The sequence below is a fragment of the Sapajus apella genome, unplaced genomic scaffold (genome assembly GCF_009761245.1).
Source record: "Sapajus apella isolate SASKATOON/1434 unplaced genomic scaffold, GSC_monkey_1.0 scaffold22, whole genome shotgun sequence".
NCBI classification, from domain to species: Eukaryota; Metazoa; Chordata; class Mammalia; order Primates; family Cebidae; genus Sapajus; species Sapajus apella.
This window is the reverse complement of record NW_022436962.1, coordinates 9,856,014-9,883,714: the sequence shown is the minus strand read 5'-3', so window position 1 is coordinate 9,883,714 and position 27,701 is coordinate 9,856,014. Positions and strand designations below refer to the sequence as shown.

Here is a 27,701-nt window from a genome sequence, read left to right as displayed (position 1 = left end):
CAACACATAACAGGAATACCAAGGGTCCATGAACCCAGAGGGAACAAAACTGCTGCTGCCTAATGGCGCCTAAAAGCATGTTGACACACTGCATGTGGTTACACATGAAAGGCAAGTGAATAGGAAAAGCAGTTTTGAATCCCACCCCATTCTAATTTTGGACTGGCTCTGGGCACCTACTGGAGGGCTGGGCCACACCCCAGCCACTTTGTAAAATGACCCTTCAGTTTCTTCACTCTCTCTATTCTGCGGCCTCCATTAACCCCTCCTCTGCCTTCTTAAGGGCCATAAGAGATATCAAGGAATTATCAAAATCCAGAAGTAAACCTAAGTGATTGGGGTCATTCTGTAACAAGAAGATTCTCAGTCTGATGCAAGATGATCCCCACTAGTATCTCCCATCTCTAAGCAAGTATGTCATCTGAAGCCTTAAAAAGCCAGGTTCATAACTGCAAAAGAGAGCAGTTTCTGTAAGTGTGAGGCTTCAAGATCCCAAATCACCTTGCATCAGAATCACCTGAAATGCTTATTTAAAATGTGGATTCTTATGTTCATCTGCCAGAGATTATAACTCACTAGGGGTGGACCGATGACCAGGAATCTACCTTTTAAATCAGCTAATTTTATTCACATCAAAAATTGAAAAACCAATGCTCTTAAAGCAATGTTTTACAAACTGTGAAATAAATCTATTAGTGAGGTTTAAAAAAATCAACTTACAGGTCACCTAGCATTTCTCAAAAGATCAAGCAGAAAACAGTGGAACAGAATAACAGAATAAAGTAGGCTGCGTGCAATGGCTCACGCCTGCATTCCCAGCACTTTGGGAGGCTGAGACAGGCAGTTCACTTGAGGTCAGGAATTTGAGACCAGCCTGGACAACATGGCAAAATCTCGTCTCTGCCAAAAATACCAAAAAATTAGCTGGGCATGGTGGTGTGCACTTGTGGACCCAGCTACTCAGGAGGTTGAGGTAAGAGGATTGCTTGAGCTCAGAAGGCAGAGGCTGCAGTGAGCCAAGATGGCACCATTATACTTCAGCATGCGTGAAAGAGTGAGACCTCATGTCAACAATAACAAAAAAAGAATAACAGAACCAAGTAGAAAATCTCAGAGTACATCACAGTGAGCAAATATAAGTATTGTTTTGTGAAAGTGTTGTTCTCAGCTATTTTTGTGTATATATGTATATTCTAGCCTGTAGTATAAAATATAGAGATTCATGATCAAAAAGTTTTGAAGTCACTGCTCCAGAGTATTGGTCTTAAATTATGGGAGATAATTATATATCCCAGATCTTTTTGAGAATCTTTTTTTCAGTTACCATCCATAGGACTCTGCTTGATACTTTTTGAGAATCTGAGGATTCTCTTCTAAGTATTCTCTTCTAAAGAAAGGATGGAGGGAGGAAGGGAGGGAGGGAAGGAGGGAAGAAGGAGGGAAGGAAAGGAGGGAGGGAAACACTATAATTTGCATAGATAAATCCAGGGTGTAACTGAAAGTCTAGAAGCCTATCCCCCAATGACTTCTCTTTAGGACAGTTCCTACAATGTCTGGTCACAGTGGGTACCCAATAATCACTGTACCATGCCAACAGTTTTCTCCCTATGCTCTGTAAATGACTGCCAGTGTCTTCCTTATATACCTGTAAGATAAGTGGTTCCACTACATTGATTGTTTTCCTCTTATTTTTAGGGTGACTAGGAATGCCAATTTTCTGCCCCCAGTGATAAAGTCAATGGAAGAATATATATTTTATTCTCAAGTTGGTGAATTATTTGACCTATAAATGTACCCACAGACACAGAGGCCCCAGCCTCATGTTCTCTACATGACCAAAAAGATGTAAAGTCCCTAGTCCCCAATGGAAGATTTTAAAAGGGTACAGACATTTAGAAATACAACCAATAACCCTAGCTTGATTATCAACACAGTCTCATCCTAATGGTTAAAGCTATCAGTACGTAGAAAGAGTAAAAATGAGTACAAAGGTTTTAGAAACTAGCCTTTGCCAAGTGAGGAATATAAAGAAGAGATGGAAAGTAGCAAGGTATAATGAGGGGGGGGTGGTGAAGAGAAATGGAAGAGTCAGGGAGGAAGCACCATTGAGAAGACAGAGAATCAAACCCCAAAACTATTCTAAAATTTCCTGATGCTTTTCAGTAATTTGTTTTCATGTGGTGGAAATTGGCACAGCATCTAGGATGCTTTGGGCCCATCTGTTTTTGAACTTAAGCTGTAGACAAGATTCAGAACAGCTGGAATCAGCAGCACTGACCAGGTTATATGTGTCTGGAGAAAAGAGCAATAAAATGAGTGTGTGGGAGATGAAGGAAGAAGGCTAAATGGGGCAGAGGAAGGGGAATCTGGAGGCCATTCCCAGACAGAGAGGAGAAAATGGCCAGGTCATCAGAACTGATGCAAAAGAGCTACTAGAGAAGCCAAAGCATGTAACTGAAGAAAACCCAGGAGGAAACATTTCAGGGTGTCAGAACAGGGCACTAACAGTCTTACAAAAGGACTTAAAGTTCTGCAAGTTTGGGTGTCAATGAGCAGTGCCCTGGGGCTTCATGTCTGAGAGGCCAGATCAACATCATCCTAAGGTCCTACATCAAGCATATTACATGAGCTGCTGGTCAACAGTTCACATAATCATAGCCTACAGCTGAGCAGATGCTGATGCTGATGCTGAATTCTTGGTTCACTAAATGCAAAAGAGGTGATCAGGGAGAATGGCAAGAAGAACCTAGGAGTAGGCTTAGGAGAAATTGGCAAGGGTCTCGATCTGTAAGATGGCTTGCCTAGAGACAGGGCTGGCCCAGAAGTAGGAGGAAATGGTTGGTTTGTTCGCAGTGCATGTCTAGCCTATGTCTGCATCACTGATTTCTGCTAAAGCCCTAACTTAATCTATGGATAAGTGGGTCTCTCACTTCTCCTGAATCTGCTCCATCTTTTATCAAGAGAAAGGGTTTGGCAGTGAGAAATGTTCATCAAAACCCCATTCTGGAAGGGAAAACATCAAATACAAACAAATAAACTAAATTATATTTCAAACAAGTAATTTAACTACATTAAAGGTCTGGAGGTTGAGGGATGCTATGGTTTGAATATGGTTCATTCTCTCCAAAATTCATGTTGAAATTTGATTGCAATTGCAAGTGGTATTGAGAGGCGGGGCTATTAGGGAGACGTCTGGGTCATGGGAAGAATCCTTCATGAATAAGATTAATACTCTCGTGGAAGTGAGTTCTCACTCTTGTGGGACAGGATTCGTTTCTGAGAGAGTAGGCTGTTGTAAAGCAAGCTTCCTCCCAGTATTTGCTCCCTTTGTGCTCGTTCCCTACCCTTTCAGCTTCTCCCGCCATGTTGTCAGGCAGCACATGGCCCTCAGCAGGAGCTGAGCAGATGCTGATGCCACATTCTTATACTTTCTAGCCACCACAGTGGTGAGCCAAATAAACTTCTTTTCTTTATAAATTACCTGACTCGATTATTCTGTTATGGCAACACAAAACAGACTAAGATAAGAAAAAAAGAACTAGTCGGCTAACTTTTGAACACTGTGTTTTGGCCTTCAGGGCTAAGAACAAAAAGAACTCTAAACTAGTATTAAAATCTAGTCAGTAGTCACCTTTTCAGAGGCATAGGTTTGTAATTCTGAAACAGCTTTCTGTACACTCTAGGACTGGGCAATTAAGTGAACATATGTGATGCGGATAATAGGAGCCAGGTTTCTTACTGTTCAGAGAACAGGAAAGGGGAGAAAATTAAATAAAACATGAGGTGTTGGATTGGAATGAAAGATACTGATGTGAACTCATAGGCTTTAATATATATAAGTAGATAGATGGAAAAAGAAATAGTTATAGAAATACATGAGGGGTTGTGTGTGTCTATGTGTACATACATATATCACTGTACCATGCCAAAAGTTTTCTCCCCATGCTCTGTAAATAACTGCCAGTGTCTTCCTTGTATACCTGTAAGATAAGGGGTTCCACTACATTGATTGTTTTCCTCTTATTTTTAGGGAAAATAAATCTACTACCTCTGTCTGCTGAAAGGGACTATAAATAATGGTACTTCAGTCACAAAGAGCATATTTAGCATCCATGGCTTCCAAATACTATTTCCCAATAAAAGCAACAAAGGCTCTCTGAAGAAATGGCCAACTCCAGAGCAAAGGCAAGGAAAGTACCAGTTAAGCCTGGAACAGGAACATCTTACAGTGCCATAAGTAAGAAAGTGCTCTAAGAATGATGGGGACATATCAGTAAGACACAGGAGCCAGCCTGAGGGACTCCACCGGCCAAATCTAGAATAATATGAACATTAAAATAAAGACGGTAAAGGTGTATAACCTGTTGAATAAAATAATAATCCACAAGTCCACACTGATATAAACCAACAACCAGACCAAAAAAGGGGGGTGATGGAAAAGCTCTTCCTTACGGTAGAATTTCAACTGATAAACGTCAAAGATGAAAACTGGAAAAATGACTATTTGGTAACTATCATAATAAAAACTGATTCAAGCAAGAATTATAATGGGTGCTAAAACTAGTGAGTGTTAAGAGCTGAAGGGTAAGCCGATATTTACATGGTCTCAAAGTATCTCTCCACAATATATGGATTAATTACAAAGCTTAAAGAACGGCTTTGTGGTAGAGAAACCTAGCAGACACAACTGTAACCAAATAGTCAAATTTAACATCACTAGTGATGGCACAAATCATCAAGTGCCCCCGATATGATGCACTGAGAAGAATTTGACATTACATTTTATGGTATTCCTGCCAAAAGTGTGTGACTTGAATCAAATCATAAGGAAATATCAGAAATTACCAGAAATATCAAGTTAAGGAACATTCTACAACATAACTGGGTCAATGTCAATGTCTTGAAATATAAAGAAAAACTTGCAAATCATCCCACATGAAAGGAAACTAAAGAGATAAGACAATTGAATGAACTGCATAATCTTGGACTTCCTTTTGCCAAAAAGGACATTTTTAGAACAACTGGTAAAATCTGAATGTCTATTGATTAGATAATAGTATCGTGTCAATCCGTATGCCCTGATTTTGATGACTGTACTACAATTATGTAAAATAACATACTTATTTTTAGTAAATATACCCTAAAGTATGCATGGATAAAAGGGTATCATGTCTGCAATTTACTCTCAAGTGTTTCAGAAAAACAAAATACATGTGTGAGAGCTGGGTATAAAAGGGAGAAGTATAAAGTCAATGTAGTAATATGTTAACATTTTTGGGCAATCTGGATAAAACGGTAGTATGCAAAAATTCTTTGTGCTATTCCTGCAATTTTTCTGTAAGTCTAACATTATGGTAAAATTTTTTAAATGTTTAAAGATTGCATTCTGGAGAAAAATGAAATCATTTCTCCCCTCTCTCCTTTGGCAGTAAGTGTATGTTATTTTGTATTATCTTTTTCATATAAACCCTCTGTCTTCCACAGGACACCATGAACTTCCTGAGAGAAGGAGCTGAGTCCTATGCTTCTTTATGACTCCCAAACCTGTGGTCATTAGGGATGAGAATGAAGTCAAGTGCTTATTACTGATTCACATATAATAAATGTAACTAACAGGGTGACTCAACACCCAACAATTCTGTCTTCTCAACCTTGAAATCTATGCCTTATCAGAGCACACACACATATATACTCACAAACTTAAAATATTTCACATCAAATAGTAACTTCCATGAGCTAGAATGTTAGCTTATTCTTCTATGTTTAATTCCTTGCACAACTCTTGGCACAGAATAAATGTTCAATAAACGTTTGCTGAAAGATTAAGTGAACTTCACATACCAGGATTGGTGCTCACCAAAACTTTTCATACAAATGGACAAGAGTCAGAAGTAGAGTTGTTTTCCAGAAGGCATAATAGTACAAAGATGGACTGAGCGCAGTGGCTCACGCCTGTCATTCCAGCACTTTGGGAGGCCCAGGCGGGCAGGTGACCTGAGGTCAGGAGCTCAAGACCAGCCTAGCCAACATGGAAAAACCCCATCTCTACTAAAAATATAAAAAGTAGCCAGGCATGGTGGTGCGTACATGTAATCCCAGCTAGTTGAGAGGCTGAGGCATGAGAATTGCTTGAAGGTAGAAGGCAGAGGTTGCAGTGAGCCAAGATGGTATCACTGCACTCCAGCCTGGGCAACAGAATGAGAGACTCTGTCTCAAAAAAAGAAAAGAAAATCATACAAAGATGTTCTTAGCCTCCAAAATAATAAGTGATTTTATCAAAGACTTTCAAGCCAGTTGTTTCTTGCTAGAGTGGCTCAAAAGCATTCCCAGATCTGATAAATTGCTTTTTTTTCATTTGATTTATGGTAAGAACCTTTCTGAAGTCTTCTTTAATTTGGTACCAAGGAAGCCTACTAAAGATGTATTGTATTTTCTCTATTATGACTTCACTGAACTATGGTGTTTAAAGTAGAAGGTTTCCTAAGCACTCATCTGGCTGGAAATTTGGTACGTATGCTTGGGGACTAGGAATTGGGAGCAGCGCTGAAGTCTTCATAAGCCATATTCTCATCACTCACCTCTGTTTAATGATGAAATTAATATCTAGCAAAATCAACATTGAGAAAGTCCAAGAATAAGGTTAAAGTCCAAGACAAAGTCCATAACAATAACCCATTAATCAGTATGTCATACAAACCTGAGTTGCATCCTTAGGACGGCACTAAGGGAAAAGCACTTGTGTGCTCTTCCTGTGTGATATGGTTTGGGTGTTTGTACCCTCCAAATCTCATGTTGAAATGTGATTGCAAATGTTGGAGGTGGGGCCTGGTGGGAGGTGATTGGGTCATGTGGATAGATCCTTCATGAATGGTTTAGCACTGACTCTGTGTTGATAAGTGAGTTCACGCCCACTAAGTTCACAAGAGATCTGGTTGTTCAAAAGTCTGGGACCTCCCCTGACTCTTCCTCCCACTCTTGCCATGTGACATGTTGGCTTCCCAGTGCCTTCTGCCATGATTGTAAGCTTCCTGAGGCCTCACTAAAAGCAGATACCAGCGCCATACCTCCTGTACAGCCTGCAGAACCATAAGCCAATCAAACCATTTTTCTTTAGAAATTACCCAGCCTCAGGTATTTATAGCATTGAAAAAATGACCGAATACACTGTGTGTCTGTATGCACGTATATCTAGGACTCTGTGGTAAGAAAGGGCACACATTTGGCCGGGCGTGGTGGCTCAGGCCCGTAATTCCAGCACTTTGGGAGGCCGAGGCGGGTGGATCACCTGAGGCTGGGAGTTCAAGACCAGCATAACCAACATGGAGAAACCCCATCTCTACTAAAAATACAAAATTGAACGCGTGTGGTGGCGCATGTCTGTAATCCCAGCTACTTGGGAGGCTGAGGCAGGAAAATCACTTGAACCCAGGAGGCAGAGGTTGCAGTGAGCTGAGATTGCACCATTGAACTCCACCCTGGGCAACAAGAGTGAAATTCTGTCTCAAAAAAAAAAAAAAAAAAAAAAGTTTTGAAGTGCACATTTCATGTCTTTTTTCCCTATTTCAAGAGAAAAGATATTTCCGATGTTCTAAACAAACCTTTTGGAGGTTAATTAGCAGTATGACTAATTTAGTCATTGCTGCTAGTCACCTTCAAACAATAAAAAAAAAAGGGGGCACACATTTTCACCCATTACCACAGACAACAGAAGCAAGAAGGAGGCTGACAAATCCAGTCCATGTATAAAAAGGGGTGAGGGAGGAAGAGGAGGGCAGGAAGTCAATACGCCTAAGAAGCCAACCTTTTCTTAACTGTGCCTGCCTTCCTGGGTTCACCTCACTCTGTTTTAGAATCCACTCAATAGCCTGTGCTTTGTCTTCAAGGAAATCCATCTGAGGCATCATGTCTACCTGTACACTGCAGAAATCAATTCTGTACAACTTCCTCCTTTTGCTAAATCCCTGAGATGATGCCTATAAATTCAAAGAATTTCAAGCATCAACAATAACCCCTACCCCCACCCTAGAACTTAGTTATGAACATCTGTTGTTTACAAGGGTTCAGGCTGAGAGCTGCCAGACTTGTTCTGCAACCTCTACTTTAACACAGAGGCTGCCAGGGAGGGATGTCTGAATTTCATGCAAGGATGCCCTGTCCCGACTGCTTAAGCAGGAATCAGCAAACACAGCTCAGCATCCTAGTTTGAAGATAATCCTAGTTTGTTCGATTCATTTTCTAATCTTGGCTCTTTAACCAGCTGCACCCTAAATATATTAAGCAGAACTGTGCTCATTGATTCTCCCTGAATTTAAAACCCAATGAGCAATGATAGTGGCAATGTATAAAAGGAGGAGCTAGCAGAAAAGATAAACCTATTTCATCTCTGAAAAACCCAAACCTTACTTTTTTCTCATTCTCCCTAAATCCTTCATTAACACTGAGTCCTTCTCATGTCACTGTTTCTCCTCACTGTGTGATGCTTCTGTGCAGCATAGGAATTAGATATTAAAGTCTTTACTTCAATTAACTAGGGAACAAATCTAATTGAGAACATAACTATACTCTCTTTTACCTTTCCCTGACTGAACCAAGTACAAGTCCCTCCTGAGTACTCCACCTTTCTTCTCTTCCTGGTGACTACTGGAAACTGCTTTAAATGTGGTGCTATTTTTAGATTCCTGTGCACATGTGTTCTTATTATTCTCTGTCAGCCTGCCCGATTTTCCCCATTTCAATTATAAAAGCATGTATGGCAGAGACTGTCTTTCCTTCTTATCTTGTAAACCCTCCCACTTAACACAGTCAGCTCCCAATAAGATGACACAGCTTTTGCCTTGAAAAGAGAACTGGATCAAAGTAAATTCATTTAATTGGCTGTGAATTCCTGAGAATTAAAGATCCCAAGAACACATTGCTTAGTAGTAGTTAGACACATTGCTTCGTGTGTCTGCTATGGAATTATTATGAGGCTTTTGGGAGCAGAGAAAATGAAAACTAAAAGCTCCCCACACACTAGCACTGTTGTCAAGGAACATGATCACCACTGTCTTTGCTCCATGGAACTGAAATCCTGAGGTATGGCCTGCTGACATTCCAGTGGCAGATCCTAGGAGACAAAGGAAACCCTCAGGAGTCTCTAGCATCCTACCACTTACTCATAAAAGCATGTTTTGCTTCTGACATGCCCTCTTATCATTCCCTACCCTGAAAGGAAGATATAAAGCCATTTATGTAGAAGCTTGGGAGCTTCTGTTTGGCCTCATGAGACAAACAACCCAGTAAACCATATCCTGTTATACTCATGACTAAGGTTTGTACTGCCCTGGCCTGCTGGCCTCAATGGTAGATACTGCAGGAAGCTGAAGAGGACTGGCATTCTTTCATTTGCCCAAGTCAAAATTGGGCCTGTGGGCCTCAATAGTATATCCTTATAGAAACTCAGCAATTTGGCAATGGGCTTAACTATTAACTCTAAGAGGATAAGAAAATCGGAGAGTGGCTATAGACAAATGTCCTCGTCTTCATGATTATAAGCCTGGATCTAAAAGTAACCCACCAAGGTTGAACTATATGACACCTTACAGAAAAAAAAAAAACCATACAATTGCTGAGTTTTTATAGGGACTGACCATGCAATTACATAGAGTCACATAATTGCATATGTCCTGCCCAATGTGGCTATACCATAAAAATCAGGGTAGGGGATGAATTTCTCATTCATGAGGACCCACAGGGATCTGAAGAAAATGGAAACTGACATATTACCTAGCCAAGCTTAGGAATGCTTAACTCTTAACAGAATGACCAGTGCATCTACTTTACCAGTGTTTTACTTGGTATAGCTGTGCTCAGGCCCAGATCCTGAAAACAGGGATAATAGTTGCTACTATTCACATTTACTATGTGCCAAGCACTGTCCTAAGTGTTTCACATTTTTATGAATTCACTTAACCAGCATTAACAACTCCATAAGGTAAGTACAAATATTATTCTCATTTTGCAAATGAGGAAACTGAAGTGAATAAAAACTTTCATCTAAAAATCACACAGCAAGTAAGTGAGGGAAATCCAGGACTGTGAACCCAGGAAATGTGGTTCCCAGAACCTGTGATCTTAACTACCAGGGTTGACACTTCCTGATAATTTTATCAGCTACCATTTATTGAGCATCCATTAAGTCACAGACATTAGCTAGTGCTGTATATACATTATAGATGTATATATAAATCCTTAGACGAACGCTTCAAGGTAAGTATTACTCTCAACATTTCACAGGTAAGAAACTGAGGCTAACAGGGGTTAAGTGATTTGCTTAAGGTCACACAGGAGTAGAACAGACAGGATTCAGACCCAAGTTTTTCTGGCTCAAAGCTCTGGTTTTTCCCACTAAGTCGCAAAGCTTCCCAAAGAACTTTTAACTGCATTCTTACTCTCTTCCAAAGACTGGATCATCCTATCTTGCTGATTCCCAAATGGCCTTCTGTGTCTCTTCCATCCTGCTTTACCAATGTGTGAGAAGTCCTCCCAACTCTTCCTCCAAAAAGGACTCAACCACGATCTAAGGTTCTACATGAACTGGGCCCATGCAAAACACACCAAGGAACCTTCTGTTAATTTCTCAGCAAAGTCATCTTGAGCCATGGGGAAGGGAAGCCAATCCTTGCAACATCAGATGCTACATCTGGGCAAAATCTTTCCTGAGGGAACAAACAGCTCCCAAATATGTCCAAAATGTGTAAGTGACGCACTGGTCCAGGAAGTCAGGGGTTCTCCCTTCCGGCAGCTTCATGTTTCCTAGTACTTCCCTCCTGAAGGTCAATTTATATTCAAGGAGGAACTTTCTGGTCCTCCACCCTTTTCTGATTTGCAACCACAGCTATAACATTTTTCATGGCCACCTACTGACTCTATGCTTTTCAACCCAATGCTATCCTGTGAGACTGGTGAATGTCTTTGAACTCAATTCCAGAGAAGGAATCCATCGGCAGTAGTGATGTAACTACAGAGATGGTGCACATTCAAATACCGGGCCTGAGGCCAAGAACACGGACTCTACATGAATTTTTCTTTAATTAATTGTGTAACTAACCTCCCACTGAAAGGAGTATTGCAGGTTGAGTGTCTACCAAATTCTTGAGATACCTAGGCCCTGCTCCCTCACATCCCTTCCAATAGTGACACAACTGATAACCAGCCAAACAAGCAGGTTTACTTTCCATGTCTACCTCCTGGATATTCTGCTAATTTAATATTAGTGAAAATTGGATATTGTCTTGTTCTTCTCTATCTCCAGTACCAAGCCCAATTCCTGATACATCATTAGGTTCCTAAAATATATACTGAATGATGCAGAAATAAGTATATCATCTAAATTCCTTTATACACTCTATAATCTGAGTATCACAGATGATACAAAGGGAGTTTCCCCTTTGACCTTCTAAACCCTTACTATTGGAAATCACAAATATATTTCCACAGTTTCAACCATCCCCTCTCTGTGCACATGTGCAAATCTCTACCAACAGCCAAAAAATCTCTTTAGCCCTGAATACAGCCATTCATTTTGTCAATCACTAGAAATTTCAGCTTCAATACTCTTCTAACATCTTAAACTTAAAATCCAAAAACGAAATTTCTCATATTCTACCCCTTCAAAAACAATTCTTTCTCTTGACTTCTGTTTAAAACTTATGAAAGAAATTATCAGTCACCTAAGTCAAAAAGACACTTGACAGACCTCTTTCTTTTGTGGCTTCCAAGGTCACTGGAAACTTGAATCCCATCAGTCAGCAATTCCTGTAGATTCTTCCTGTACCAGGTGCTTTCCATCTGTCTCTAGACGGTAAGCTTTAGGAGTACAGGGGTGGTATCTGGCATGTGTCTGGCATATGGTAAGAAGATATATATTTGCTAAATGGACAGAAAGATAAATTCCTCTTCTTTTCATTCCGACCGTCCCAACCTAATTTAGATCCTTATGATCTACTGCAGCAACTGGTTTCCTTGTCTCATGTTTCTTGTCATTTAGCAAACTACCACCAGGTTAATCTTCCTTAATCAGAGTTCATACGTATTTAAAACATCAGTGGTTTTTAGTGTCTATTGCATAGAGCCAAATCTCTAATCAAGAGCCAAGGCCCTCCACAATACAAACCTATCTACCTTTTTCCATTTCCTCCATATCCACTTACTCTCCCAGCTAAACCAGTCTACTCACTGTACCTCAAAAGTGCTTTGTTCTTTCATCTGGCTATGCCCCTTTTCTTCCTTGAACATCTTCCCCCTCCCTTCTTCTCCATCTATCAAGAGCCATTTTCTTTAAAGCTTTGTTCAATCTCATTTCCTTATTGAAGTGTCCTGACCACATTGCCTGAGCCTCATGTCTTCTGTAGTGTATACTTGGTACTTAACACATATAGCCTTATGTTAAAGATTTGTATTCTTGTATTTGAATTTAATTTTCCCCTGACTAGATTATAAATTCATATGAGAAAGAACTACTCCTTTTATTTCTTTGGATCTCTGTCCTCTATGAGTTTAGAACAAAACCACTAAAACAGTCAACAAATATGTGTTGAGGAGAAAAAGGAGCTGGGAGAAACACTGCGAAGATATTGACAGTAGGTTATAAAATAGCAGAAGGTCTCTGCAAGGAACACAGCAGGATAGCAATGTAGAAGTATTCCTCTAAAAACTCAACAGAAAAAAAAAAAGCTACCTAAAAAAATAAGCTATTAAAAGCAGGAGATCAAAACCAAGTGAGCTATGACTGAAAGGTAATTTACAGCAAGTCTATTTAAAAAAAGAAAACCAGCCAACGCATTATCAATTAGAGTCCTGCTGGGCAATATTAACACAAATTCCACTTTAAAAAGACAATCAAAGGCTCAGCAACAAATAGGAATACATTTATGCTCTTCAAGGAGCCAAAGAAAATGTAAGAACATCTTCCCTAGAAAGGCTTCCTACCCTTGCATAATACTTTATCACTGCTCTTAATCAAATCAGGCTGACAGAATTTCAGACATTAGCAGGGTCTTCCCACAACTCACAGGGATGAGGGAAGCCATGTTACCTGTCTTAAACAAAGCAGAATAAGGTAGAGTCAAATAATCACTACAGTTCTATCTGTAGCATCTCTCATTCTCCGAGGGAAGGGGAAAGGAGAGGAATGGGACCAGAGGGTCAGACTCTGCAATGGAGTCAGAACTGTGCCGGCTTTAATGAGGATGTTTGTACTGAGCATAGTATGGGAGAGGACAAAAGGTGAGCAGGAGCAGAGCAGAGTAGGAAGCAAAGCCAAAGGGTGACAGGGTAATGGCTTCCAGGGGAGGAAATGTCCAAAAGACAAAGAAAGCAGTTCAGCAGTGTCCATCCCTAAAGGCAGTCACTTAGAACTGTAAGAAAATACCCAACCTAGCCCAGTATGAGTGACTGAAACCTAGCCAGGGTAAGAGAGTGGCCTGGAAAACAGTAAGATGAATCCATGTGGACCAAATTCAGCCCTGGCCAACCTGCCGCATCCCAAGTTGAATACTTTCCACGTCCCTGAGATGGGTCTGTCCAGAGCTGCCACTGGCAGCTGCTCTCCTGGCATCACAGGAAGACAAATTCATGGCATTGCTAGGCCAACAGCTGCTACAGCTCCGGGGGAGGTGATGAGTGCCTGCTGAGATGTTCTGGGCAGAGAATAAACTATTCTGGGATCAGTCCTAGAGTCAGCAAAATCAAGGCTACAGTTCACCGACTGAATGAAAATACAGTACTATTGTCACTCCAGAGACCCAGGAAACCAAGAGCACTTTCTCTGTTCCAGCTTCTTTGACTTCCATTGATTCTTGCCCTCACACTTGGCCCCATCTTGTCTATTTCCAAGGGTATGACCTCTGTTTCGGCCCACATTAACCTCACCACTGGACTCCTTTCTTAACAGGGCCACCTCCTTCCAGTCTCTGTGCTCCAATTGATCATATGCATTGTTGCCATAGTTACCCTTCCAAAGCACAGCCATAATTATGTTCCTTGCTCAAAAACTATCAATGGTCCTCATGCTTACAGAATAAAGTCCAAACCCTGTCGCCTGGCATTCACAGATCTCTTTAATCTTCTGGCCCTGTCTTTCCCAGGTTTATTTCATGATCATATTCATAATTCCTGTTCTTTGGCAAAACAGATGAATTACCCACCAGCCTTTGTCCCCACTTCTGTTAGCCTTTTCTAACGCTGCTCTCTCTATCTAAAATGTTCCTTTCCCATCTTTTCACCTTCTTTCTACAACTGCTGCATTGTCTCAAATGTCTTGTGCTTAAAGGATCAATACCTAGCATTGGCACTTTTATTTTTTCATTTCCCATGCATTGAACTTGACCTCCCTAAAGCCCTCTTCAGTCCCCCAATCAGAAGAAATGTCTCTTCTTTGTGCACCTGTGGTACTCTAAATGGATGGGTAGTCATGGTCTTTCCTGCACTTGTCCTTCCATATACCACACATGGACAATGTGGTGGATGCTGCTGATTGTCCCCTTCTTCTATATTAATAGAAACTCTATAGTCACCCAGAATAATAACTACACTTCACAGCCTCCCTTGCAGTTCAGTACAACCATGGGACTAAGTTCTGGCCAGTCAGATATGAGTTGAAGAGATATATGTGCCACTTCCAGACTGTACCTTTAAAAAATACGGCCATACCTACCCCTTGTCCTGTTGCCTTTCCTGCTGGCTGGAATGAGAACATGGTGGCACTGAGCCTTCTTGGGTCATACAGAAGAGGACAACACTCTGGGGATGGTATAAGAAGCCTGACAGCCCTAGACGGCTAATAGCTATACTACTACATGAGAGAAAATCAACCTCTGTCTTGTATATGCCATTATTACTTGGGTTCTGTTACATCAATCAAACTTATATCTTAACAAAATGTGACATGCCTAAGATGCCTTTCCTATGCCAAAATGTCAAATTTTCAGTTGCCGGCAAATGTTTCAAGCTTGGCTTAGTGATGCTGACGGCCAGGTACCAATTCTGTTTCAGCAGGATGGTTGTCTCTGCACATCAAAGCTTGCACTGTGCAAACATCTGAACACTTGGTTATCTTTCGCAACACCAAAACAAGAGGAGATGGATCAACCAAAGTGCTGTTACTAATGTTGCATTAAGAAGTAGAGGTCTCGGGCCGGGCGCGGTGGCTCAAGCCTGTAATCCCAGCACTTTGGGAGGCCGAGGCGGGTGGATCACGAGGTCAAGAGATCGAGACCATCCTGGTCAACATGGTGAAACCCCGTCTCTACTAAAAATACAAAAAATTAGCTGGGCATGGTGGCGCGTGCCTGTAATCCCAGCTACTCAGGAGGCTGAGGCAGGAGAATTGCCTGAACCCAGGAGGCGGAGGTTGCGGTGAGCCGAGATCGCGCCATTGCACTCCAGCCTGGGTAACATGAGTGAAACTCCGTCTCAAAAAAAGAAAAAAAAAAAAAAAAAAGAAGTAGAGGTCTCATCACTGTATTACTAAAATAAGGGTAGAACTCATCAGCTATGTGGACTCTTGAAGTATTCACTGGACTTAAGCAGGCAGGCCGTGAGTTTAACTGTGGAAAAACAAACAGAACTAAAGACAAGGTATACAATGCTAACAATATATCAAGTGAGGTGTAATTCAGAATGTCACATATACACTTATTTATAATAATAGAACCCACCTACTCCACATACAACTGTAGTTAGGCATTCAACCATTTGACTTCTGTATATATTTTTAGGAATAAATTATGCATGAAGGTAGGATGTTGCCTGAGCCTCTCTTACGGAGTTTCTCACCACCTTGCCTGTATTAAATGCATTTGTACATATGTTCTATCTCCTCTTCTGCCAGGCTGTACTATATGAAATTGCCTTTTTGACTTATAAAAAACCCAGCTATTTCATGTTTCACCCTAAGAGATTTGAAAGCTTTTGGGTTTGGGGCTATCTTAGTCATCTTTGCATCTCTCACAATATCTTTTTTTTTTTTTTTTTTGAGACGGAGTTTCGCTCTTGTTACCCAGGCTGGAGTGCAATGGCGCGATCTCGGCTCACCGCAACCTCCGCCTCCTGGGTTCAGGCAATTCTCCTGCCTCAGCCTCCTAAGTAGCTGGGATTACAGGCACGCGCCACCATGCCCAGCTAATTTTTTGTAGTTTTTTAGTAGAGACGGGGTTTCACCATGTTGACCAGGATGGTCTCGATTTCTTGACCTCGTGATCCACCCGCCTCGGCCTCCCAAAGTGCTGGGATTACAGGTGTTAGCCACCGCGGCCGGCCTCTCACAATATCTTATACATGAGAGGGTATCAATAAGAAATTGCTCTTACAGGTCTTCTACTTGAAACACTTCTGGTTCCATCAGACAACACTTTCCCACCTTACCTTCTATCATTTGCCTTAAAAAACAAAACAATTCTCTCTCTCTCTCTTTGGGTAGCTTTTGCTTCTCCTTGTATGTAACTTTTACTACCAACCTGTGACTTTTATTCCCTAAGCATGGGGTCCTGGATTTAGCTCTTTGCTCTCCTCTTTCTCCTCCCTGAATTCATATACCTTCATCTCTTCCACAATCACTTTTACCCTGAAGATTCTGCTACCTCTCCCCAGTCATAACCTCTTACCTCAGCAATATGACATCACCTGGATACCTGATGGCCTCATACTGCTCCAAACCCAAAATGTTCAAAGTAGGATCACCATTCAAAACAGGTCTCCCCTCAACACCCCCACTTCTATCATGAATGGTACAATTCTTCTAGGTCACCAGGGTAGAGACACTGGGTAGAGACCTCTGATCATTATGGTTCTATTCTTTATCCAGTCAGTTATCCAGTCCTATTAAGTTTCTTGAATATATTCCTACTTCCTTTCCACTCCCCTTCCCGTTTTTTTTGTTTGTTTTGCTCTTACACTGTGTGTAGATCACCCCCAAAACCTTCATCCTGGCCTTCTCTTTCCCTCATGTTCTCTCCCCACCCAAGAACCCAGAGGGCCCACTACCAAGCTGCCACACCCAATCTGAACTTCCCTGCTTGCTATCAAAGAGCTATCATTTGGGATCTACTCTACTTATTTAACCTTATTTTCTGCTGCTCTTGAAAATATCTGTGTTCTCATATCTCTACTAAAACACATTTCACATTTTGCTCTTTACACAGTTCTTTTTCCTGTTAACCAGAGATTTTTTTTTTTTTTTTTGACAGGATCTCACTCTGTCACCCAGGCTGGAGTGCACTGGTACAATCATAGCTCACTGTAGCCTCCAACTCCTGGGCTGAAGCAATCCTCCCACCTCCTGAGAAGCTAGGACTATAGCATGCATCACTATGCTGAGCCAATATTTGTTTTTTGTGGAGATAGGGTCTTGCTATGTTGCCCAGGTTGGTCTCAAACTCCTGGCTTCAAGAAATCCTCCCACCTTACTCTCTCAAAGTGCTGGTGTTACAGGCATAAGTCACCATGCTCAGCTTAACCAGGAATGCCTAAGCTTATGTTAGTTCCTATAGGAATCAAAACAGAGCACAGTAACTCAGTCGGTATTTAAAAGGAATTTGTTGAATAGGTAGATTGATTGTTACTCAGGATATGATCAGACAGGAAGCTACTGGAGTAAACCAGCTATAAAGTGGAAAAGTTGCCCTCTTCCAGGTTCTTGTATCAAATACTTTCCTTCCACAACACTTACCCCAACTTTAAATTACATATCTAATTGTGTAATTTGTTAAATGCCCATTTCTTCATCTATTATAAGTGCTATGCAGAAGAGGCAGTTTGTTCCTTGCTACACCCCAAGGCACAAAGGAGTTCAAGGAATATGCAACGAAAATTAGTTAAGACGAATGTGTTAGGAACCTTCCCTTTAATAAAGCTGGATCCCACACTAGCCCCTATACCCTCTCATCACCAAATATTCCTGCTTCCTCTCACCTGCACCTGCTGTTCTCTCCTCTCCTACACAAATCTACTTCTCCAGCCTGGGTCCCACCTGCTTCATAACAACTTTCCTGACTATTCGAGACCCTTTATCCATCTCCGACTTTTCATCACATCTATGTTGTACATAACACCAGTGATCTCTTAATAAGATCATTACTGCTTTATGCTCTAATTGCTTCCTGTATCTGAAATATTCTCTCCAACTACATATGAATCCCTAAACTTCTCTTGTATCTTCCAATACCTTGTACAAGCACAGAATTAGTCAATCAATAAATACCCACTAAGTATTTGAGGAAAAAAATGATGCCAGGTACCATCTTTAACAGAAACTAAATCAATTCTTCTAGCCTTGGAGAAACCACCCTATTCCTAGTATGTGATCCTAATCAGAGCAACTCAGATGACTTGGAGATTAACGTATCTGAACCTTAATTTGTAATAAATATGTCCATAAATTGGGAAGATGATATAGTATCAAAAATCAAATGCTACTTTAAATGTAGGAGGAGATTAGCAATAGAATAAATCCATGAATCATTTTCTAAAGCAAATGATTCCTCCCCTAAGTCTTCATTTATCACATCCTAAAATAACATTTTATTATCAGATGATTCTCTTATCATAAAGAGAATAAGACTTGGGAAAGATAAGAAACTCTGAGGAAAAAACATCTGGAGGAAATTCTCATTCTGGCTTGAAATGTCATGTTCTCCTGAACCTTAACCCCATCTTCATTGCACAGAGCTGGCTTTTAAAGGATAATTTGTGTCCTGTATTATTAAGGCAATAAACAAAAATAGAAAATGAGGAAAATAAGATACACTTGGCATTAATTCTTAAATTCATTCATCCATTTATTTATTCCACAATATAGTGGAATCTACATTACAGTGAGCATCTACTACACACCACATATTACATGAGGCACTATCGGACACCAGACAAACTTATACAGTCCACTATGGGAAGATAACAGAAGGCAGACAGTGCAGAATGCCCTAAGAGAAGAACAAATAAAATGCTGTAAGAATTCAGAAGATGGAGAACTTTCTTTCTTCTGGGAGAATCAGGAAAATTTCCTGGAACAAGGAGCACCTGAGATGGGTCTTAAGACATGGGCATGGCTTAGACATGCAAAGATGTAAAGACTGACCACATAAGCTCAAATAACAGGATGCCAGTGACCCACTGGAGTGAGTGTTCTGTTTGGCTAAGGTATGGTGGAACAGAAACAAGAAATAAGGTTGGAAAGCTGTTTGAGACCAGATGTAGAGGGGCTTAAAGACCAAGCCAAAAACCATGCACCTCTGTTACAGAACAGCACTTCTCAAATGTCAATGTACACACAAATCACCTGGGGATCTTGTCATAGCACGACTGGAGTAGGACCTGAGATTCTTCATTTCTAACCATGCAGATGATGCTGACACTGAGAGACTACAATTTGAATATCAAGAACATAGATGGGCTAGGTATGGTAGCTCACACCTGTACTTCCAACACTTTGGAAGGCTGAGGTGGGAGGATTACCTAAGGCCAGGAGTTTGAGACCAGACTGGGCAACATAGCGAAACCCTGCCTCTAGAGAAAATAAAGTAAAAATAGCTGGGTATGATGGTGCACACCTGTAGTCCCAGCTACTCAGGAGAGAGGCTGAGGCAGGAGGATCACTAGAGTCCAGGAGTTTGAGGCTGCAGTGAGCCAAGATCATGCTATTGCACTTCAGCCTGGGTGACAGAACAAGACCTTATCTCTAATAATAATCATCATCATAATAAAAAGAATATAGACAATGGGGAGACATTGAAAGTTTTACAGGAAAAAACTCTCTGATCATTAGTGTGTTCCAGGAAGACTAATTACAACCACAGTGAAGCAGGCAGATTGGAATGGGGAGAAGCTGCAGATCAGGCATGTCCAACCCACCGCCTGTGGGTCACATGGGAGCCGTCCAGCCCAACACAAATTCGTAAACTGTCTTAAAACATTATGAGGTTTTATTTGTTTTTTGCAATTTTTTTTTTTTTTTTAGCTCATCCACCATTGTGTTAATGTATTTTACGGGTACACCAACACAATTCTTCTTCTTCCAGTGTGGCCCAGGGAAGCCACAAGATTGGACACCCCTGCTGTGGACTGTGGTCCTCAATGCTGGCTGTTCATTAGAATCACCTGGGAAGCTTTTACACCACCCTGTTATCCAGGCCCCACTCATTTAATTGGTCTGGAGTGGGGCCCAGATTTCTGTATTTTTTTAAAGCTCTCCAGGGAATTCTAATGTGCAACCAGGGTTGAAAATCTCTGCTATAGAAGATATAGTAAATACTGCAGTCATTCAGGCAAAAAAGATAATGATCTAAACTAGGGCAATGGCAGTGGGAACCAGCTGTATAAAATGAAGTAAATGTAGAAGAAATAGACCTTAGCAATGCCTAGACAGGGATTTAGATATAACAGTTTCAACATCATTTATTTCTTCTAGTTAAAGACAGTTTGGTGAAATGGTTAAAAATAAAGACACTGGAGCCAGACTGCCTGGGTTTGAATTCCAGCTCTACTATTTACTAGGGGTGTGTGAGTGAGTGTGAGAGTGTGTGTGTGTGTGTGTGTGTGTGTGTGAGACAGAGAGAGAGAGAGAGAGAGAGAGAGAGAGAGAGAGAGAGAGAGAGATTGACAGACCCTGAGTTAACCGCTTTATGCCTCAGTTTCCTCATCTATAAATTGGCGATAATAACAATAACCATCATATGGAGTTGTTGGGATCAAGCAAGCTAACATATATGTAAAGCCCTTAGTAGTATGCCTGGCAATAGAGCTATAAATGAGTTTGCTGTTATTATTAGCATGGTTCATCACGTATTCTCATCTCTGTGAAATGTTGAATTGCACATAAGACTGATCTGGAAAAGGAGACATCCTTGAGGGCTTTCAACCAATCTGAATCTAGTATGCTCCTGAATCCAGATGAATCTAAGTGGCGCACCCTGCCCCATCCACCCTGGACCCCATTCCAAGATCTTTGAGAGTAACAGCCACAGAGCCCCTACTTGAATTGCTGGTCCTTGGTGCTGCGTGTCTTGGCCAGGAAGCGTTCAGCCAGCTTCTCCAGGTTGCGGGAGTAGTCCATCTCAATCTCTGCCTTCTTTCGGAAGAAGTCCTGGAGGTCCTGCAACAGTTGCACTCGGAGCTCACACTGCTGGTCCAGGCATTTCATCTGCTCTGTGAGCTGAGCACGGATCTCTACAACAAAAACAAGAGAAGACAGTCAGAAAGACAGCCTTAAATATACCAACCGTGCGTATCCATATTCACCCACCTTCCATTTACTTATTCCCTGTGCCCCAGGAAATTCAAAGCCCTAAACAAAAAAGCCTAAAGTCTAAACTGGCCATATGATATGAGCCACTTCCAAAAACTCCAATCCTTTTTATACCACTAAAGAACATTGTGAACCAGGAATCTGCTGAATCACTTAGGAGATGCTCCTTATTAAACATAGTAATATTCCTATCTACCATTTAAATTACTGTATTTCTAGTAGCACAGAGCCAGAATCTGGCTGTCTTCTGGCAGAGGGCCCAAATGAATTATCACCCCTACCATCCTATGAGGCAGGTGCTACCTCATCCCCATTTTAAAAATGAGAAAACTGAGTCTTAAAGAAGTCAAACTTTTAAGTGGTGAAGCTGGGGTTCAAATCCAGACAGACTGACTTTAGAGCCCTTGCTCCTACTTTTTGCACTTTTCCCCGTCATTTCAAAATGTTGTTTAGCATCTTCATGAAGTAGGATGAAGGTTAGGACATTTTAATGGAGATAGAAAATTTCCCAAGGTCAAATGGTAGCAATCAAGACCAAAACAAGCACAAGAACTTCTAGGCAAGCAACCTATTCACTGTCAATCAGATTCCACAGTTTCCAATGTCACAGAATGAAAATCATTTTTTAAGAAGACTTGGAAAGAGATTTTTGTTTTGACTAACAAATATCACTCATATCTGTGTTGCTTAATCTTCATGGATGCTGAATAGATGCTGAAGTGCCTCTGCAGTGTCATAGCTAGAAATATTTCTGGTTAAGCTCTAGCATGCAGATTTCTGGCTGGTCAGTCCTTATAGGGAGCTAGCAAATACTCTCTCTGGAACTGTTGCAAAGGCAGCTACAGATGCGACCAGATCTGCCTCAAATGCAGCACTGCATTTGTTACTGATGAGAGACCTGGCAGTCACAGGAAGCAGTCTGCCAAAGCCAGACTGATTTTCAGCTCAGAGAAGGCCTGCAGTTTGTATCCTGTTGAAGTTATGTCCCAATCCCCATCTGAGTCAGAATGGAGCCATTTCTTTCATCCTTTTCCTCTGCAAGCCTGATCAGCTCCAAGTAAATTAGGATGTGACAATGACTCCAATCCCACAGAAAAGGAGCACCTAAATTATGCCTTTTCTTATTATGCGCACCCCAAATTTATTCCCAAATAGTACAGTTGTAACAATACTTTCTATGCTATGTAACGCATCATTATGGGGAGAGGGGGTCTAGAGTTTTCACATGAGCTGCAGATATATCAGAGGCAAATGAGGATCAGAACTATGATGCTGAAATGTTCATGAAGCAATGAGGATGGGTAAATGATGCATTTAGCTTTGTCTTGAAATAGTTGAGGCTCCATAATCCATCTCCATCTACATTTTTGTTTCTGTTTTTACAAATATCAGTATGTCCTTTGTGGATGATCTCAGGTGATCTGTAAGCACAGTTCCCACCCTCTTCATCCTCATATCTCTCCCTGTCAACCACCAATGCCAACCAGCCTGCAGTAACCTCACCTGAACTGAAACTGAGCTCCGAAGGATTGTTTCAAGCAGACAGAAGGCTGTGCAGAAAAGCTGCCTACCTCATCACTCATCAAAGCTCTCTTATTCTGTGTTTTATGGAGTCTGATTACAAGGGTGTTGAGGGTAAAGATCTACAGAAGTCATGTCAGGCATCTGGTTCTTGCCAGGGTTTTTTGGTCTCTTAAAGGTAACAGCCCTTGTTGAGACTGCTCCTGGAGGCATCTGTCCTCCTTCAATGTATTAATGAAAAGCTGACTGTAATAGACATTGGGTGGGCAGACCATGCAATGAGAGGGCATTCAGAATGCTAACTAGTATTACTTAAATCTCATCCATGAAGTAAGAACCAGGGCCTCTTAGGATGTAAAGGCTTTCCAGGTACTGAATCAGTAACAGATGTACAGGGGATATGGATGGGCAGTAGGCTGTCAGGTCCCTCTGAGTCCCCTGTAATGCACTTGAGAATTTGCCTCAGTTATCTCACTAACCAGGGGAATAGAAAGGAACAGTTAGTTGGATGACAGCCACCCTCTGCCAAAAAAAAGAGGGAACCAGGCAAAGTCCCATGAAGTTCCAGAAGCAGGCCACTCCAGAGTTATCCTGTCTAAGGAACAAGTACTTCATAGGATGCCTCTGAGATATATGATTTAATATAAGAAACCCCCAAGCACATCCAGCCAGCAAGGAATTCCAGGCTGACTTTGTCAGGTGCCTCAATGAGGGTATCACAGTATACGCTGCAGCATAGGTACTCCCTCTGGGACCCTGAAGGGAAGGAAGCATGTGTTTACTGAACACATTTTATGGGCCTTTTAATATATCATCTCATTTAATTCTCAAAGGTAGTCTGTAAGGTAGCCACAATTATCCTGATTACACTAAGGAGAAAACTGAAGACTCACTAAATAATTTATCAAAGGGTCAACAGTTGTGCAAATGGAGCTGGAGCTAAATTAAGGTTTGTCTGACTTGTCAAAGAGGTTAATAATAGGTCAGAGAAACAAAAACGAGAGAAACAGAACGCCAGTTTGGAGTCGCTGAAGGTATTTCTGGGTAAATCATGACCAAAGTGACCATGCCTCTTACTCCTGGAACATCACCTTTTCCACCTTCCAGCTGAGGGTTGATTCAGGCCCCTAAGACAAGTTTGGAATCGCCCACCGACTCATTAGCTAGCTATGTTTCAACCTGTCCACAACCAGACTGGATCCCTTCCCCACTTCCTAGATCTACTCTATAGGACAGCTTAATGGGAAGTTCTTCTCTTGTCCTGTGAGTGCACCCTGAGGTCTACCAGGAAGCCTAGAGGATAGAGACTGTGAGAAAGCAATATTGCCACCCCTGACCCAGGAAAAAAAAGGGGGGAGGGGAATGCTGTTAATAGATACCACCTGCCAGTGTGGTTTATTTGTTATATGACACCACTGAGCAACTTCCCTCCCCCACTACTGGCCAAAAAGGAGAAGAGGAACAAGAAGGAGGAGGAGGAAGAAGGAGGAAGTGGAGAAGGAGAAAGAAAAGGAGAAGAAAGGAAGAAGAAAGAAGAAGATGCCTCCCTTGTTACCATCTCAAAGCATCCACTCAGGCATTTAAGGGAAATTCTAACCACTCTCACTCTTAGATGTACAGCTCCAAGACAGGACAATTGTTCTATCCAGGGCAAAATGTGTTCCCTTAGGCACTGCTGCTGCTGCTGCTGCTGCTCCTACAAAGACAAACAATGGTCCCCAAGAAGGCAGCTATGCTGGCCGCAGTCCCCATCCATGCACACAAGGGGCATGAAACAACGGGCCACTGAATAGCAGCACTCCTGGGCCATGTGCCCAGGCTGGAGGCCCCTCTGAACCCTGGCCTATCAACAAACAAAAGGGTAGAAAGAAGAAAGAAGCAATTATAAAAACATAGAGGAATTCCTCACAGTTCCCTCGTGTGCTTAGGCGAGCATGCATATGCACATCATGTGTGCACACTCAGACTCACACCACTCAAACCACTTATACCATGCTTCATGGTACCAACTCAAGAAGGCTTTACAAATCTGGTTTATAGTTGAATGAGAGAGTTCTGTAGAGTTATGGAGATGGTTGGGTCCTTGCCAGTTCCTTCCCTAGAGATACATGGGAAGAAATCAAGTTTTCACTTTTTAGAAGCAGCTATATCTTAGGGGTATGAACGAATTACCTGGCTAGTCACAAAGCCAAAGTACTAAGGTCACCATGAGCCACCTGGAGTGCTACATACTCCCAAACAGCCTCCACTGAGCACCTAATAGAGGCCATTTATTCAGCAAATCTTACTGAGCCTCTCCAGTATGGAGGCACTGTGCTAGGTGATGCTGACAAAGGAGAAAAAGACAGGTTTAAGCACTATCCTAATGAGGCATGGCTTGACAAAGAAGAGAAAGGACAAAAGAACACAGAAAATCTTATTGCTTCTGCTTTAAGTATTCTTTATTATAACAAAGCTGTGGATACGAGCCCCAACCTGAAGATCTAAGATTTAAAAATCATCAATAGCAGAAAAAAAATCACATAACAAGCCTAAGAAAAGTCTAATGTCTTCTGACATTTTTTCCTATTATGTTTTTCAAAAATGACACTTGAATAAAAATTGCAGCTTCCCTTGCAAGAGGAACCAAAAATTTTTAAAAGGTTCTTGAAAATCAGAGTTGACCTCTGGTTGATATTTCATGCAGATTCAAGACAAATTTAAACCTCACTGTTTTGAAATTAAGATAGCGATGATTGTTGCTCAATTTTGTGAATATGTTTAAACAACTGAGCTGTACACTTTAAAAGACTGAATTTTACAGTATGAGAATTATATCTCACTGAAAAAAAAGATTAAAAAATTTAACCCCACCAAGTAACGTATTCTGTTGAGCAGCATCTACCAGTGAAGGGGAAAATAACCCAACAAACAGGCACCAAAAGGAGGAACAGATTCTTGGTTTCCATTTCCCCGTGTGTATAAATTAAATGAATTCTGCATTGACTATTCCTACTAAAGCAAATCTTGGATGCTGCCCCTCTAGGCAGTAGGCTTGGCCATGACATTGAACTCCACTGGTGGATCACCATTCCATCATTTCTAAAGGGTGTCAGATAAAGACCTGGCAGGGAGTATTTTTATATGTGAATTCAAATCCAGGATCACAAGACACACTCACAAAGCTTCCCCCTGGAAATGCTGCCTCCTTGTCCATGCTTGGCCACAGCTGAGATACTAACTACACTCGTCCTGATATTTAGAGAGAGGCTTATTTCCTTTTTAGAAAGATGCGGAAGGGTCTCAATAAACATGCAACTGGAAGAAAAACTAGCCCTAATAGGATACTGATCACTTAACAAAAACAGGCAGGGCTCTGCCACACTGACAATCACGTAGACTCTAAATTATAACACCTGCCAATGCAGATGACATAGTCCTCTGAAAACTGCCCCCACTTCAGAGAACATCCAGGGAATTCACCAGTCAGCAGAGTACAGGGGGTGAGGGAGTGAGAGTGTTCAGCCTATTGCTTTCAATCCAGACATTCCTCTTTCCTCCCTTCTTCAGGAATTTTCTCTGATTAAGTCATTAATACCACATTTCTAAGGAGAAAATGGGGCAGGAAGGGCAGGCCAGGAGACAGACATCATCTTTCAGGAGAGTCACACTGGCATGTCCTTCCTTTCTCCTTGATGTGCCAGCACCCAGCGGGCAGGAGCTGTGACTCCCACAGGCTCTGTTGCCAGCATGCGGAGCAGAAGACCAGCCCGCACTCCCCACTGGGAACCTGGTCTGACTGCCAGTCTTTTTCCACCCAATCTGCCTCACCTGCTTTTAGCCCTTTCACAAACACATGATGTCACCTCAGCCATCTCAGGAATATTAATTCCTAGTACCTTTCCAGAGAGTGTTACATAAGAATACAATTGAGGCTTTCAGGCTCTACCCTCCGTATCTCTTACTAAGACTTCTTATCACAACAGTAATCAGCCCCTCTCAAAACTGTTCCCCAGGAAACAAAATACCAGAATGCCCTGCCAAGTCTTGCTCTCCACTCTGCTAGTTTGCCTTTCTATGAACTTAGTAAAGGGAGGATTCAAAAATCCTTGCGGGACAGATGTGAGAACCAAAGTTCAGAGAAGCAAAGGGGATTGACCAAGATCACATAGCTATTTAGTTGCAGATCCAAGACCGAAATGCAAGTCACTGAGTTCCCAATGTCCTTTCTTACTTTTACTTACTCTTATTGCAAACATTTATTTGAGTACCCTTCAGGTGCTCTCGGAATACAGACAAAAAGTCCCTCCTTAGAGTTAGCAGGGTAGTGGGAAAGAAAGAAGAAAAAACCTGGTAACAAGCAAGGTTAAATAATAATATAAACAAATGAGTATGCACACAGAGCAGAGAGAGAGACACAGCACCGCCCTCAATGTGTTAAGTATGCCATAACACAACTTCAGTGACTGACATTAGTTATGTATTCAGTTTTCCAAGAAAAGGCCATCAGGATACATTCAGTAAACTAGGAAATAGCAAATATTCTTCCTCAAAGAGTATGACTGATAGTCTTCTTCCGTATCAATTTACTCTATTAAGTAAGGCACAAACCAGGCCAGGCACAGTGGTTCACGCCTGTAATCCCGGGACTTTGGGAGGCCAAGGTGGGCCGATTGCTTGGGCTCAGGAGTTCGTGACCAGCCTGGACAACATGGCAAAACCCCATCTCTACAAAAAATTTTTTAAAGTTAGCTGGGAGTAGTGGTGCGTGCCTTTAGTCCCAGCTACTTGGCAAGTTGAGGTGGGAGGATTGCTTGAGCCCAGGAGGTCAAGGCTACAGTGAGCCTTGATTGCGCCACTGTACTCCAGCCTGGGCAACAGAGCAAAACCCTGTCTCAAAAAAAAATAAATAAATACGGCA

General features: G+C 41.6%; 1 protein-coding gene and 1 non-coding gene across 8 annotated transcripts in view; one reads left to right on the top strand and one right to left on the bottom strand.

Annotated features, from left to right (window-relative positions):
- The window catches only part of SRGAP2 (SLIT-ROBO Rho GTPase activating protein 2), a 266,495-nt gene that overhangs the window by 145,393 nt on the left and 93,401 nt on the right, over positions 1 to 27,701 (bottom strand). For all 7 annotated transcript variants that reach the window (XM_032289007.1, XM_032289009.1, XM_032289008.1 and 4 more), the window contains exon 3: positions 21,009 to 21,201. In XM_032289007.1, the coding sequence (XP_032144898.1) occupies positions 21,009 to 21,201 (193 nt within the window). The remainder of the gene's footprint in view (positions 1 to 21,008; positions 21,202 to 27,701) is intronic.
- On the top strand, positions 7,534 to 7,662 carry LOC116559150. Its single transcript, XR_004272343.1, has one exon. It is a non-coding gene; the product is annotated as a small nucleolar RNA SNORA19 (small nucleolar RNA).